The sequence below is a fragment of the Heliangelus exortis genome, chromosome 11, assembly GCF_036169615.1.
Source record: "Heliangelus exortis chromosome 11, bHelExo1.hap1, whole genome shotgun sequence".
Lineage (NCBI taxonomy): Eukaryota > Metazoa > Chordata > Aves > Apodiformes > Trochilidae > Heliangelus > Heliangelus exortis.
Genome location: NC_092432.1, coordinates 6342426 through 6354865, shown reverse-complemented (window position 1 = coordinate 6354865; position 12440 = coordinate 6342426). Strand labels below are relative to the sequence as shown.

Below are 12440 nucleotides of genomic sequence, written 5' to 3'. Positions count from 1 at the left end.
ACTGTACTTTATAAACATTCCCACTTGTCCATGCCAGTATTCCTCAGGTCAATGGACACTGACTTGCTTCAGCTGACACAGATTCCACCGCCTTCTGTGCCATACTGGAGACTTTTTCTCTGCAACACTCTTTTTTCTTTGTTCACCTACCCTGGAAACAGCAGCTCGATGTGAAATCTATCTCTCAGGCACCTCAAAGCAACCAGAGCCTTTTCTCCTCCAGATCTCAAATGGCTTTTGGTATCCATAATTTCCTGCACATACCCATGACTGAGCTCCAGGAGGAAAGCATGGTGTGGGTGTGCTCTGGGAAAGGAAAACACCCTGGCTTTCAAGAAAGCAAAACCAAGATCCTCCTTATGATTTGTTTACAGAAAAAAAGCAAGGCAAACTTTTCTTGTTCCTCCAAATAAATCTCTCTCATGCCTGGATTGTAACCACTCAATAAACTCACCAGGAGCTGAAGCATTTCCCCATCCTCCATAGGCTTTGTCCCTTGTCTTGTTGCTTGCTAAATATATGCCAGCACACCACTTACTGCCATGTGTGAGCTCGTGATCTTTGCATGTCTTCCTCCCCTCTAGGAATGCCATAAATAAATCACTAGGTTCAGGAGGCTGATACGTGCCTGTGGTCTCTCTTCCCCCATGCTGTCTCTTTTTCTCCCTTCTTAATCCTTCTGCATTTGTACAGAGCACTTAACCCTGCCCGGAGTGTTAGGTGCCATCTCCCTTGGCTGGTGTTCCCCTGCCAGGTGGGATCTGCAGCTGATCAGTCACTCAGATTCCTCAGAGGATGCTCACGATCTAATCCCAGAGCAAAACCAAATACATTTAGACCCAAGCTGCACTGAAGTTTTCCTTCCCAAGGAACGTGCTGGCTGAACTGACAAATCAGGCTTCCAGAGAGGTGTTTTTTCAAGCAACTGGTGCTGCACAACCAGGGTCATGTATTAAAAAAATTTTTATTTAGGATCCAGAAGGGGAGCATGAGATTGAAAAATACCCTGTCCTGGCTGCTCCTACTGTGACTGGGGTGTTTGCAATGATCTAATAGCTTTCTGGATGAAATGTAAGTGATATTTTTTCCTTGGTGTTGGTCACTCAGGGGCAAGGTCTTAAGCAAATTGTTGGCAAAGAAGTTGTGTTCTTGCTTTCGCAGGAGAAGCTGACATGGGGGCCTTGCTCTGCCTGAAGCTTCTGCCTAGAGCCCTTTGGGGGATATTTCCATGCCCTACTTTACTCTTTCAAAATTCCCTTTATTCTGAAGCCTAAGCAATTCACTCAGCAGCTCTGCCCACCCCAAAGGACACAAAGGATAAGAAATATTAGTATAAAAGAGGAGAAAAAAGCATTCATTGTTCATGGAGGGCAAAATTACAATCACAGTAGTCAGAAATCAAGGGCTTTTCTAAACCTGAAATGAGGTTTTGCATTAAAGGCCCTTTGCAAAGCAGCTGTTAGCACGAGGTCGAAAGAAGAAAAAGTCTTTAGGTTGCCCCTTAAAATGTTGTCATTTTTGCTAAACAGAAGATATTGTTGAATCTCATGTTTTCCTTGCAGAAAAGTTCTCATATGCGAAGTATCATGTTTGAATGAGGGATTTTTTGTTGTTGCTTTGGTTTGGTTCTTTTTTTGTTTAATTGCTGATGTAATCTGCACATTTTGCAAAGATTTAGGTTTTTCAAAGGACCATAAGAAGCCCAGGGAAAAGCAAGAGAGCCTTCTTGCATGTTTCCTCAGGTGTGCTCATCACTGAGGCAATAGATTTTTGAGTGATTAGCAGCACCATCTTCTTTATCTGGATGGCCCCAAAGGAGGGTCATAAAGATTTCCTCCTACTTCTCCTCCTCCTCCTTTATCTGTTCTTGTGTCACCTCCAACTTTTTCACTCTGACTTCTCTCAGGCAGGAACAATCTGAAATTTCAAGTTTGACTGTCAAGACACCCCCTCCCACACTAAGCTGCTCCCCGATGCATCTTATTTCTTGATCCTGCAAGCAGGATTGTTTATCCAAACCAGGTAGATTTGCCTCCTCGACACAGTCATGGAGAGTAATTGGCTTTCTGTCAAGTGTCGGACAAGATTAATCAAACCTGTCAACTTGAAACGGGCCAAAACTGGAGTCAAATATGACCTGTGCTTCAAGGCCACAAAAGGCAGGCAGAAGCACTGTGATGAAAGCACTCAGCAGAAACAAGCCTAAAAGAAATGCCACATCTTAGCAGCTTTGAACTGAGATGAGAGGCGACATTCCAAACTGACTATGTCTCAAGCTGCTAGCTGAAACCTATAGCTGTTTATCAGACACTTAAAATCTACCATTATGAGTGGGAAATACTTAGAGGATTAAAACTATCTTGGAGGGTTGTGTTGTCAAAATCAAGTAATTGCTGGCTGTGTGCAAGGAATGTGCATGCTTTATATGTAACCAAGCACGTGTGTATACTTTAGGGTCACTGAAAATAGGGCTTGCCTGGGTTAATGCTTTCTCCACAGGGTGGAAAGAACAAGGGTGATGTGTGTGTGTGTGTCTGAGTAGAGGCAAGGAACAGGGTGGGCATCTTGTGCCATTTCTGTTTCAGGATTATCATCAAAAGTCTTCTTTGTTCCTCTGCAGCAAGGCAAGGTTTGCAGGCAAGGCTGGGACAGCTTGGATCATCTTGGAATGCTGACAGTGGCTTTGATCTTCAGTCCCTCCTGGGTGCATTTCTCACCAGTCCACGGAAACACTGCAATCATCTCCAGTCCTCAAAGCTGAAGCATCTTCCAGCCTTTTTTTCTCCTGCCTTCCCCCTTGGGCACTGCAGTGGCCTTCAGCGTACCAAGGAGGAGCAAAACGTGCTCAGGTTTGAGACATCCTCCCCAAAAAAGGGTTTCCCTCTTTGTGGTTCTGTGTGTCTGTGTCCATCCACATGTGTTCACACAGCACTGCCACCCAGTGGCTCGCAAATCGCAACGTGGGGGGGGGGGGAGGTTTGCAAGCTTATTTTAGGCATGTTTTTTCAGCCCCCTGAATGACATTAATAGGGCATAAAAAATTCAGAGGCAACGTACTCAGCTCTGCCTTCCCAAGGGGAGGTGCTGGGCTTGGCTCGGGCTGTCCAGGCATGCCAGCTGCACAGCTGCAATTGGGAACACCGGGATTTAGCACCAGGTTCAGCTAACAGGCAATTTGCAACTGTCACACACACGTTCCACCTTTTTCCCTTCTTTGTATGTGCCTGGCTAATTGCGAGGGGGAGGACGGCAGACCTTATCTCTTGTGACTAGTGGTGGCAAAACTGAAAAAGTGTTTTCATCGCCAGGTGGGAGGCTTTTCACATGCAAATTATCAATATCGTGGCCGTTGTGGAGTTTTTATTAATACAAAACCAGCTTATCTGACCCAAAAGAAAGATCTTTTTTTTGGTTTATATCAAACATTTTGCTCTGACAATTTGATGAGATGTTGCATGGATCACACCATTTTTGCACCTTACTACAGGAGAGGAAGAAATAGGTAGCTAATGGGTGTGGTTGGGTTTGCAGACTTTGGAGCGGGGTTTGGGTGGGGTTTTTTTGCTTTTGCTCTTTTTCTCTTTAGGACACTTCTCCTAAACAACAGTCAAATGATGCCAGTTTACATAAGCATTTTAACTTCTTTGCTTCGACATCAGAGAAACTGATCTGGGTTTATAGATGTATTTTTGTCTCTCTATTTTGTGCACTTCTTCAGACACTGGGAAAATAAGGTCACATTCCCTACTGAGTCCATCCTTTGCTATTGATTTTACTTTCTTAAAATCCTAATAGAGCTTGAAATTAATACAGTTTAATTTTCTTCTTCCTTTCTTATGATTCCCCAAAGCTTTCTTGTTGCTGCTACATCACTCTGGGTATAAAGAAGATGATAGGCTTAAACCCCTCCTTCAAATGCCAAAATATCTCTGAAATGAGAAAATCAGGAGGGCTTTGGGTTTTTCTCCATGGAAGTAAAGGCTCTCCAAGGAAGTAAGGGCTCTCCCTTCCAGCATAAGAGATGAGGAGCCAGGTTGCTTCTGCGCTCGGTGCAATATGGGATGAACCACAGAAAGTTACAAGCCCCTCTGATGGGGCTAAATGCAGATACACCAACATTAGGATAAGTCTAAATGCCTTTTTTAGGGCTATATCTCATTGCTTTCTAAAAGCAAACCATATTCATATCACCCTGCCTATAACAAACATTAATTTGCCCAGTATTTGGGAAGATTACAGCTCCCCTGGCAGACAGGTGAATGTATTTCAGTAATGGACCTGGATCCAGCTGGAAAGCATTTACCTAAGGGCAAATAAAGCCAGGTAGGAAGACCAACAGCTTTGGAAGCTGTTTGGATATTACCAGTATTATTCTACCCATAAGCAAAGATGCTTGAGTGGTACTCTCTGATCCCTTGCTCTGCACAGAGACCACCAAGAACATCCAGAAGATGGAGGCCATCAAACCTACTTAACCAGCATCATTCCTTCCTGCTAATAAATTTGCTAGGGAGGAAAAGACACTTCATGGCTCTGAGGAGTCTCCTGACTTTTATGGGGAGTAACTGAGGGCTTCATTGAAAAAAGCACCTAGAGGCAATTTCATCACCAATCCTGGCATCAGGATCCTGGTGAATACAGGCTCCCATTTGTCATACCTGTTCATCACATCAGAGCACTGTTTAGCTGTATAAAATGGGCTGTAAACTTTGTTAATTTTGGATGACAGATGTGATAAAGGTTATGAGCATTTTACTGCATTATGAATTTCATGGAGAAAGGTCCCCTGAGACCTCTCACCACACCAGCTTCTATTTGTCATACCATGGCAAAGACCTCATGGGTCATCTTCTCTGTCCCTCCTCTGCTTGCTCAGGAGCTGCTTCCTTTCCTAATGATGCTTCTCAAATAGATTAAAAGCATTTTAAATATGTATCATTTTTTCAGTCTCTGTGTATCTGTACCTCTCATACCCACATCTTAAATTCATTGCCTCTCTGCCAGTTGTTTGTAAATGTCCCTAGGTGTTTAACTCTTATTCTCTGAATCCTCTGAACTATTGTTAGTGAATATGGATATTACATATTCCTGGTATTTCTCAAAGGTCAAAAGAAAATGTAAAAATGTAATTTCTTTTCTCCTTTCAAAGCAGCAAAATGCAATATTGTTCTGGTGCAGTTACTTTTGCCATTTATGCTAAGATTATTTTTTTTTTAAGTATGCCTTATTGTATTTACTGCAAATGTTCTGGATACAGAATTATTTCCTCAAATTATTAGAAACTAGAAGATATAATAGCCTTTTATTCTGTTCCAGAACATATTACTCTACCACAACAGTCTATTTGTGACAGTTTGTGCTCATCTTCCTGCAACTCATCTTACAAATGAGACATAAAATTGAGGCTCTGGACGCTTATGGACCCAATCCTGCAACATTTATGCACATGTTTAAGCTGAATCATGTGAGAATTCATAGCAAACTGAATTAACAGAATGAGTAACACTTGAGGAACTATGGCAATTAGTCCAAAGCAGTTTGCAGCTCGGGATAATGAGCAATGTGTAAAACTGGGGTGCGTTATGTCCTCCTCCCCCAGATCTGGCCAGGACACTGAAGAGATTGGACTTGGAGCGAATGCAGAGCAAAATGTCCTCTCCTGCAGGCAGTACTTATTACATTCATTTCTTTCTACTACTACAGTAAGTCTCCTGATCGTGCAGAATTCAGCCTTCAGCAGCACACCGAGATCTCTAGGTTTTCACGATAGAGTTACACTTAGTGATATTATACAGTCTTATTAATTGGTTATAAAATAACTCAGCCAGCTGCACTGTCCCTGCCTCTTCACTGTAGATTGCTGCCTCCCCACTCAAAACCTTGAAGTACACCTCAAGGTCCTGGTCCCTGTGTTTGAAGCCTGATCAGCTGAAGAATGACCTTTCTCTCTGACCTACATTTTCTGAGGAATAAAGCAACAGATGATACCAAGCAGAGGATTCACAGAGCATTTTGTGCAAGCCCCTAGCAGTGGAGCTCTCCAGTGAAGGGCATCAAGCTTAACTCAGCTCACTGTGCAAGGCAGAGGTTTGGTGTTTTTTTTTTCATTTCAGTTAACAGCAGCATTTCCATTGACTTAGGGAGAAGCAGAGTCAAATCCCAGCATGTCTTTAAAGACAAGCTACTCCTTGGCAGACAGAATACCTCAACAGATAAAATGCCCTTGCCCCTGCAAGAGTCCTCATCCAGGCAAACCAGCCCTCAGGATCCCCCACTCATTGCTCAGCCTCCATCGAGATTTCTGTTCTTGCACATCACCACTGTGACTGGCAACTGAAACAGAAAGATCATACAAAAGAAGATGAAACACCACCTGGGATGGAGCTGAAAAATACGCAGGAGCAGATATCTCCATCTGTATTCTCAAGGTTATTTAAGATGGGAAGACAGCTGCAGGGTGGTGCTCCCAAACCACAGGGGACAGGGGCTCTGCCCCCGCTGCATCTTGGGAAACACCCATGTCAGTCCTTGCACCACCAAGGTCACCTCAAAGGCTGTTTCCTCATCCTCAGGCCAGTCACAGTGCTGTGATGCTCCAGAAGAGGGGGAGCAAAAGGAGTCCGAGAGGAATAAAACAGAAGGAAAATGAGGCTTTCTCTGGATTTATGCAGCAGGTAAATTATGGAGCTACTTATATCACCTAAAATCACTTTCTCCCCAGGGGCCCGAATATGTTCTATTATAAAAGCTGTATACTGGACTGTAAATATGCCATATATACTGCAGTGTAATTGTATCAGCCTCACCTGTGTTGTATTTTTTACCTATAAATGCAGTGGTGATTTGTTTGCCTTTCTACAAGAGTTTTGGAATCCCCAGGAAAGCGCATTGCCCAGAACACGGTCCTTCCCACATTTAATCCAGAAAAACAGGAAAGTCTTTTGCTGAGTACACCTCCCCATGCACAGCACAAGTGTTGTGCATCCCCATACCTGTGGCCACGTTTATCTCAGTGCAAAAGCACCTCAGCATCCTCGGTTGGAATCACACAACACCAACAGCCTAGCACGCCCCAAGACAAGTACTTTTGTACAGATGCAAAAAATAAAAAGCCATGCACAGAAGAGAAAATGGCAGCTTTCCAAGTGGCCCTAGTTAATAGCTCTGTTTTGCTTAATGGTGCCTCCCATTCAGCCTAAAGATGCTGTTTTAAATATGTAAGCAATTAGTATCTCTCTCTCTCAACACATCTGTGCTGCTTCTATCTGCTGCATTATGAATCTGCTGCATCCCTCTCCAGCTCAGCGGTGCATAGATCACCAGATATTCTGATTTTCAGCAACTTTCTGGTCCAAAAGAATTATGCTTGGATTTGGAAACACTGCCAGGCTGGCCTTGCCTAACTCCCCACATCAGCAGCACACCTCTCCTCTCCAGCACTGGACTAAGAGATAACAGGGATGCAGGGAAGGGATCTCTTGGTCTTTTTTTGACCATTCTTTGGTCCAGCCAGTGCCTTATTCCTTCTTCCCAACTTTCATATACTTTCATCTCCCTTTCTGGACAGAAACTGTAGCCTTTTCTCACCGTAACAAAATCTAAGAGTATGACTGTAGCCTGCCTTGCCCAAAGGGACTGTGAGCATGGCAGAGACACATCCAAGAGCCTCAGAAGTGGAGCCCCTTGTGTCATTTCTGCTCAAAATAAATTCTGCCTGTTCCACGTCCAATGAGATTTAAGAGTTGTGGCAGGACTGCCGTGGTTGATAGTATTTATAGTATTGTAAAGAATTATCGTTACTAAAATGGATATTAATGGTAAAAGGAGATAGGTGTGATTAGTTATTCATCATCTTTGTTTGCGAGATGTTTTCCATCCCAAAAGATCTGCTTCATCGCACGCACCTTGTGAGAGAGGAATAGGTTTAATCACCGCCATGGCAGAGAGTAGCTTTGTCTGATTTTACTACAGTTTTTGTCGTTTCGGGGAAGAAACCTCCTCTTATCCCCTCCCTCCAGCCAGGACCGACCCAGCCACACCGCGCCAGTGCGCGCAAGAACGGGGACGCACCGCACCCTCGCAGGGGCAGCGACAACAACAAAAAAAGCAAATCCCGGTGGCAGGGCACACCTGGGGGGGGAGGCGACGGGTGTGTCCCCCTCTCCCCACGCCCTTTTCCCCGGGATCAGGGGCCGCCGCTCCCGGGACCCCGCCGCAAACTTTCTCCGCGGGGGGCGGCGGGGGCGGACCCGCCTCGTTCGCCCCCTCCCCTCCGCACTCCACGCCGGGCGGGGCGGGACGGGCGCTCGGCGGGCAGCGAGGGGCGGAGCGGCCCCGCCGGGCGGCGGCGGCGGCGGCGGCGCCGAGCCGGGACGCGGCTCCGGGCTCCGACCCCGCGGAGCGGCGCGGAGGGGCCCAAGCCCAGGGCAGCCCGGGAGCCATGCCGCTGCCGTGCCGGGGCTGGACGCTGGCTTTGCTCACGTTGCTCGTCGGTTTTCTCATTTTTGCCGATATCTCCGAGATCGAGGAGGAGAGCGGGTAAATACCCCCTTGCTCGGCGCGGAGGGGTGCAGAGGGGCGCGGAGGTTAGGGGCGCTGGAGGCGGTAGAAGAGGAGGAGGCGGTGGCGGCGGCGCAAGAGGAGGAGGGGGGGGGAGCGCCCGGACAGTTTCTTTGTCTCTGGCTCTCCCGGTTTCTTGCCGCGCCGAAGTGGGAAGGGAGCTCGGTCCTCTCCCGCGCAACACCGCGGAACCGGCGGCAGCCCCGTTCCCGGGCAGGACGGGGCGAGCCGGGGCACGGGGCCGGGGAGCGGACACGCCGGTCCGGGCGAGGGTGCAGGGGTTTCGTCCCGCTCCCTTGAGAGACACCGAGATGCCGGTCCGAGAAGGGATACTGCAATATGTACCGGACCCGTTAGAGACACCGAGGTGCCGGTAGGGTTGCTGGAACAGGTAGATGTCTGGATAGGGATACTGGAACAGTACAGGACTGAGTAGAGATGCTGGAACGGGTACCAGTCTGGTTAGAGATGTTGGAGCAGATGCTGGTCTGGGCGGAGGGGTTTGGGCGCGGGCAGTGTTGATGAAGCAGGTCCCTAAGTGGGATGCTGGTGCAGGCAGTTTGCTGGCCGAGGTCGGCTGGGTAAGTTGCAGCCCAAAGGGCTTCGGTGCGGCTGCTGATTCAGATGGGCGTGGTGGAGAGGGCACCAGTTCGCAAGGGTGGTGGATAAGGGACCAGTCCAAAGGGTAGGAGACATTGAGCAGAGACCAGCTGGATAGGGGTGATGGAGCAGGGTTGGAAGAGCTCAGCCCACTCATCTGTCCCCATGGGCTGTGTCTGGAGCTTCATGATCCCTCCCTTCTTGGTCATCTCCAGGGTGGGTGTTTACCTGTATGAAAGGGACTGAAGCAGCCCTGAAGTCTGGGGAGAGGAGCAACGCCCTGCCCACCCCCTAAACCCTGTCCCTGAGGGCTCCTTGGAAACTTAAGGGATGAGAGGAACAAACACAGAGCGGAGGGTTTGCATTAACTTGAGGAACTTGCTGTAACAGTGTAGGAAAACGAAATAATTCTGGTAATGTGGGGTGCACTCTTAGTGCCCAAATGCTGCGAGATGTTCCTGTTTGGGATCTGGTAGCATTGCCCACTGTGTTGCATCAAAATAAATACCTGGCACTTGAGACTGATATTATAAATTAAACACAGTGATGTTCTTCATTGTTTCATTGGTATACTACATTGGGTGCCACAGGCAAGAAGTGCTTACAGGTCAGTAACTTTGTCCATAAACATCCAGCACCCAGCCATAGGTTGCCAGGCTAGATGAATTGTTGCTCTGCAATGAGCTGACACTACCTGTATACTAATAAAGGAAATAAAAAAGCTTCTGAAGCATCCTCCCCATCGGACAGGCTGCTCTGGTCCCCTTGTTTTCCTTTCATCTTTTCTGGCTTCTGTTCTTTCCTGTTGTCTTTCTATCTGCCCTCTAGATCTGTCCTCTAGAACTTGCTGTGCCCTTACTGAAAGTCTATTCTTTGTTGTTACTTGTCCTGTTTTCACTGTGGTTCATTAGAGATTCCCAGTGTTGTGAGGGGGTTTTTTCCTCCTGTTTTTTTTTTTATTTTTTTTTTGCAATGTATGGAAATCGGTTGTTTGCTGGCAGCTTATCTCTGAGCCCTGGCATCTGAGTTTGTTGCTGTAGCTCCTCCAAGGAAGTACTGCCAAGTAGTGCAGTGGCAGAGATGGCAACAGGGTCAGATGAGTTCTGTAGAAACAGCGAGCAGCTTGTTTCATAGAGCAGTTCAGAAACTGCAGTGCATGAGGTAACTTGCAAAGGAGAGGAGCACCCTGCTCCCCAGGGAGTGAAGGAGAGGTCCTGCAGTCTGGTGGCCTCTGATACACATTAGTCCCAGGTTGGTTTTTCAGTAGATAAGCTCCCACATCAGCTGTACTTCTGGTAGAGGGATGCACAAAGCAGAGGTGGGACCCTGTTGTATTAAGAAGTCATCATGAAAGAGAGCAAACTGTCCTTTCCTATTGCTCTGGCTTCTCCCCCCCCCACCCTCCTGTCTCCGCTGTTTGTCTGGTGTGGTTTGGGTTTGATAAGCTCCTTTACTCCAAGCACAGCAAGAGGGTCCAGTGCTGTTCATCTTACACCCTCAGCTTTTAGCACAGGAGCCTGGAACAAAGAGCGCCTCATTCCCATGTGCTGCCCTGGTACCAGGGGTGGTCAGCACAGTGCTCTGACCTGGTTGAAGATGGGGAGATATGGAAAATGTCAGTGTCTGGTAGGCAGCAGGACAAGGAATGATTCATGGTTTTGTACTTTGAGGGCCACATGATTGCAGCATCTTCTGCAAACAGGTCCTGTAGGTAATGGGGATGGTATGACAGCAAAAGTGCACAACAGTGTAGAGAAAGAGACCTTTCCAAAGTTTTCCGGGTGCTCTGTGTGTGTCCAGGAGGTAACAGCTCCTCTCCATGAGAGGTTTGGGGCCTCGTAGATTTTTGTGCAGTAATTCCCCAGGTAGGGAATATTTGGCTGAAGGATCATGTGGCTCAGCGTCCTCTTCTATATCCCCTGGCTTTGGTCAGCACAGCCTGTTAAGGAAGGAACAGAACTGATCAGGTGTCCCCTGGCAGGCTCAATGGCAACGTGGTGAGGCAGGGCTGGGAAATGCAGACAGGTGCACTCTTTTCATCTTCTTTTTGTATTTTGGCATCAAAACACTCCCTAATTATTGTGAGGAGTGAACAGCTTGCCCACTTTTACACATACCCTGCCCCCTGCCTGTGATTTGGATTGTCTTTAGAAGAATATGCCTCATATGGGTGGGAGCAGTGGGAGCATCTTTCTCTCACCTACAAATACTGAAAAATTTCAGAAAGAAAGAACAAAAGTGTTAATTAGGTACAAAGTAAGAATATAATATTTCTGGCAAAAGGACCAAAAAAAAAAAAAAAAAAATTATGCTCCTTCCCTGGACAGTAAGTTCCCAGGTGAAGAGAGGAAGGAGCTGAGGGTGTCTGGAGCTGCTCTGCCTGCCAGAGGTGTCAGAGAAAGGCGTTTGCTTCTTAAGCAGTCCCGTCTTGCTCCTCCACTTATTTGTATACCACCTCCTCCAGACGGCAGATACTGAAACAGAGAGATGTCAGGGCAAGGATGAAAATTGAGCAGTTTGTCACTTCTGCTGCTGTGTTGCTCTTGTGAGCCTCATCCTATATCCGTATCCCTGACACAGGCATCACTTGAAGTGTGAGCTCCCAGTTAAGGGGGGGCCCAGGGGGCCCTTCTGTCTTTGGCTTGCCCGTCACCAGCCCATGCTGCCACTGTGAAGCCTTGAGGTCTGGTGGTGGTGAATGAATGGCCTTGGCACTTTTGTTCCTGACCAACCACCTGGTTCCGGGCTGCTGAACTTTTCTTGCAGCCCCGTGGTGACTCCGTTTCCCTCCATGGCTTCTGCTCTGGCCTTTGTTTCGTGGAAGGAAACAAAAGATACATTGATGTCTGTCTTGGGAAACATTAATGCAGCTCCAGGCGTTCCTTCATCCATGCCAGGACAGGGGAAGGGCCAGACCTCTTGCCATGGAGGAAGACGAAGGACTCAGCATCGAATCGAATAATCACTGCCCGCGATGAGGAGAGACATTCTGCTGCTTGGTGGCATTTTAAAGGGACACTGTTAATATGCGTCTGCTGTAGCAGTTCTGCAGGGGTCCGGCTGCGTCCTGATTGTCTGTAGAGGGAGCTGGTGACCCGCTGCCACCGGGTGACTTCTCAAATTAGATGCGAGCCATCTTAGGCAGCACTTGATAATGGGTTGGACTTAATACGAGTCAACCTTTTCTCTGCTCGTCTACACCACATGCTTTCCCATCCTGATTACAAGAGGAATTATATTCTGCTTTTTTTAAGTGATGAATTGGAGTATCAAATATTGCT

At 47.3% G+C, this 12440-nt stretch overlaps 1 protein-coding gene and 1 long non-coding RNA gene across 3 annotated transcripts in view; one reads left to right on the top strand and one right to left on the bottom strand.

Annotated features, from left to right (window-relative positions):
• LOC139800812 (uncharacterized) overlaps window positions 1-630 on the bottom strand; it is a 36173-nt gene extending 35543 nt beyond the window's left edge. Inside the window, exon 1 of one of the 2 annotated variants that reach the window (XR_011727958.1) lies at window positions 455-630. This is a non-coding gene — a long non-coding RNA (uncharacterized lncRNA). The remainder of the gene's footprint in view (window positions 1-454) is intronic. The other variant, XR_011727957.1, reaches the window with a different exon arrangement.
• A 7681-nt stretch (window positions 631-8311) lies between these two features.
• ST8SIA2 (ST8 alpha-N-acetyl-neuraminide alpha-2,8-sialyltransferase 2) overlaps window positions 8312-12440 on the top strand; it is a 31996-nt gene continuing 27867 nt past the window's right edge. The window contains exon 1 of the mRNA XM_071754285.1: window positions 8312-8538. Coding sequence (XP_071610386.1) covers window positions 8441-8538 — 98 coding nt within the window. The 5' untranslated portion in view covers window positions 8312-8440. The remainder of the gene's footprint in view (window positions 8539-12440) is intronic.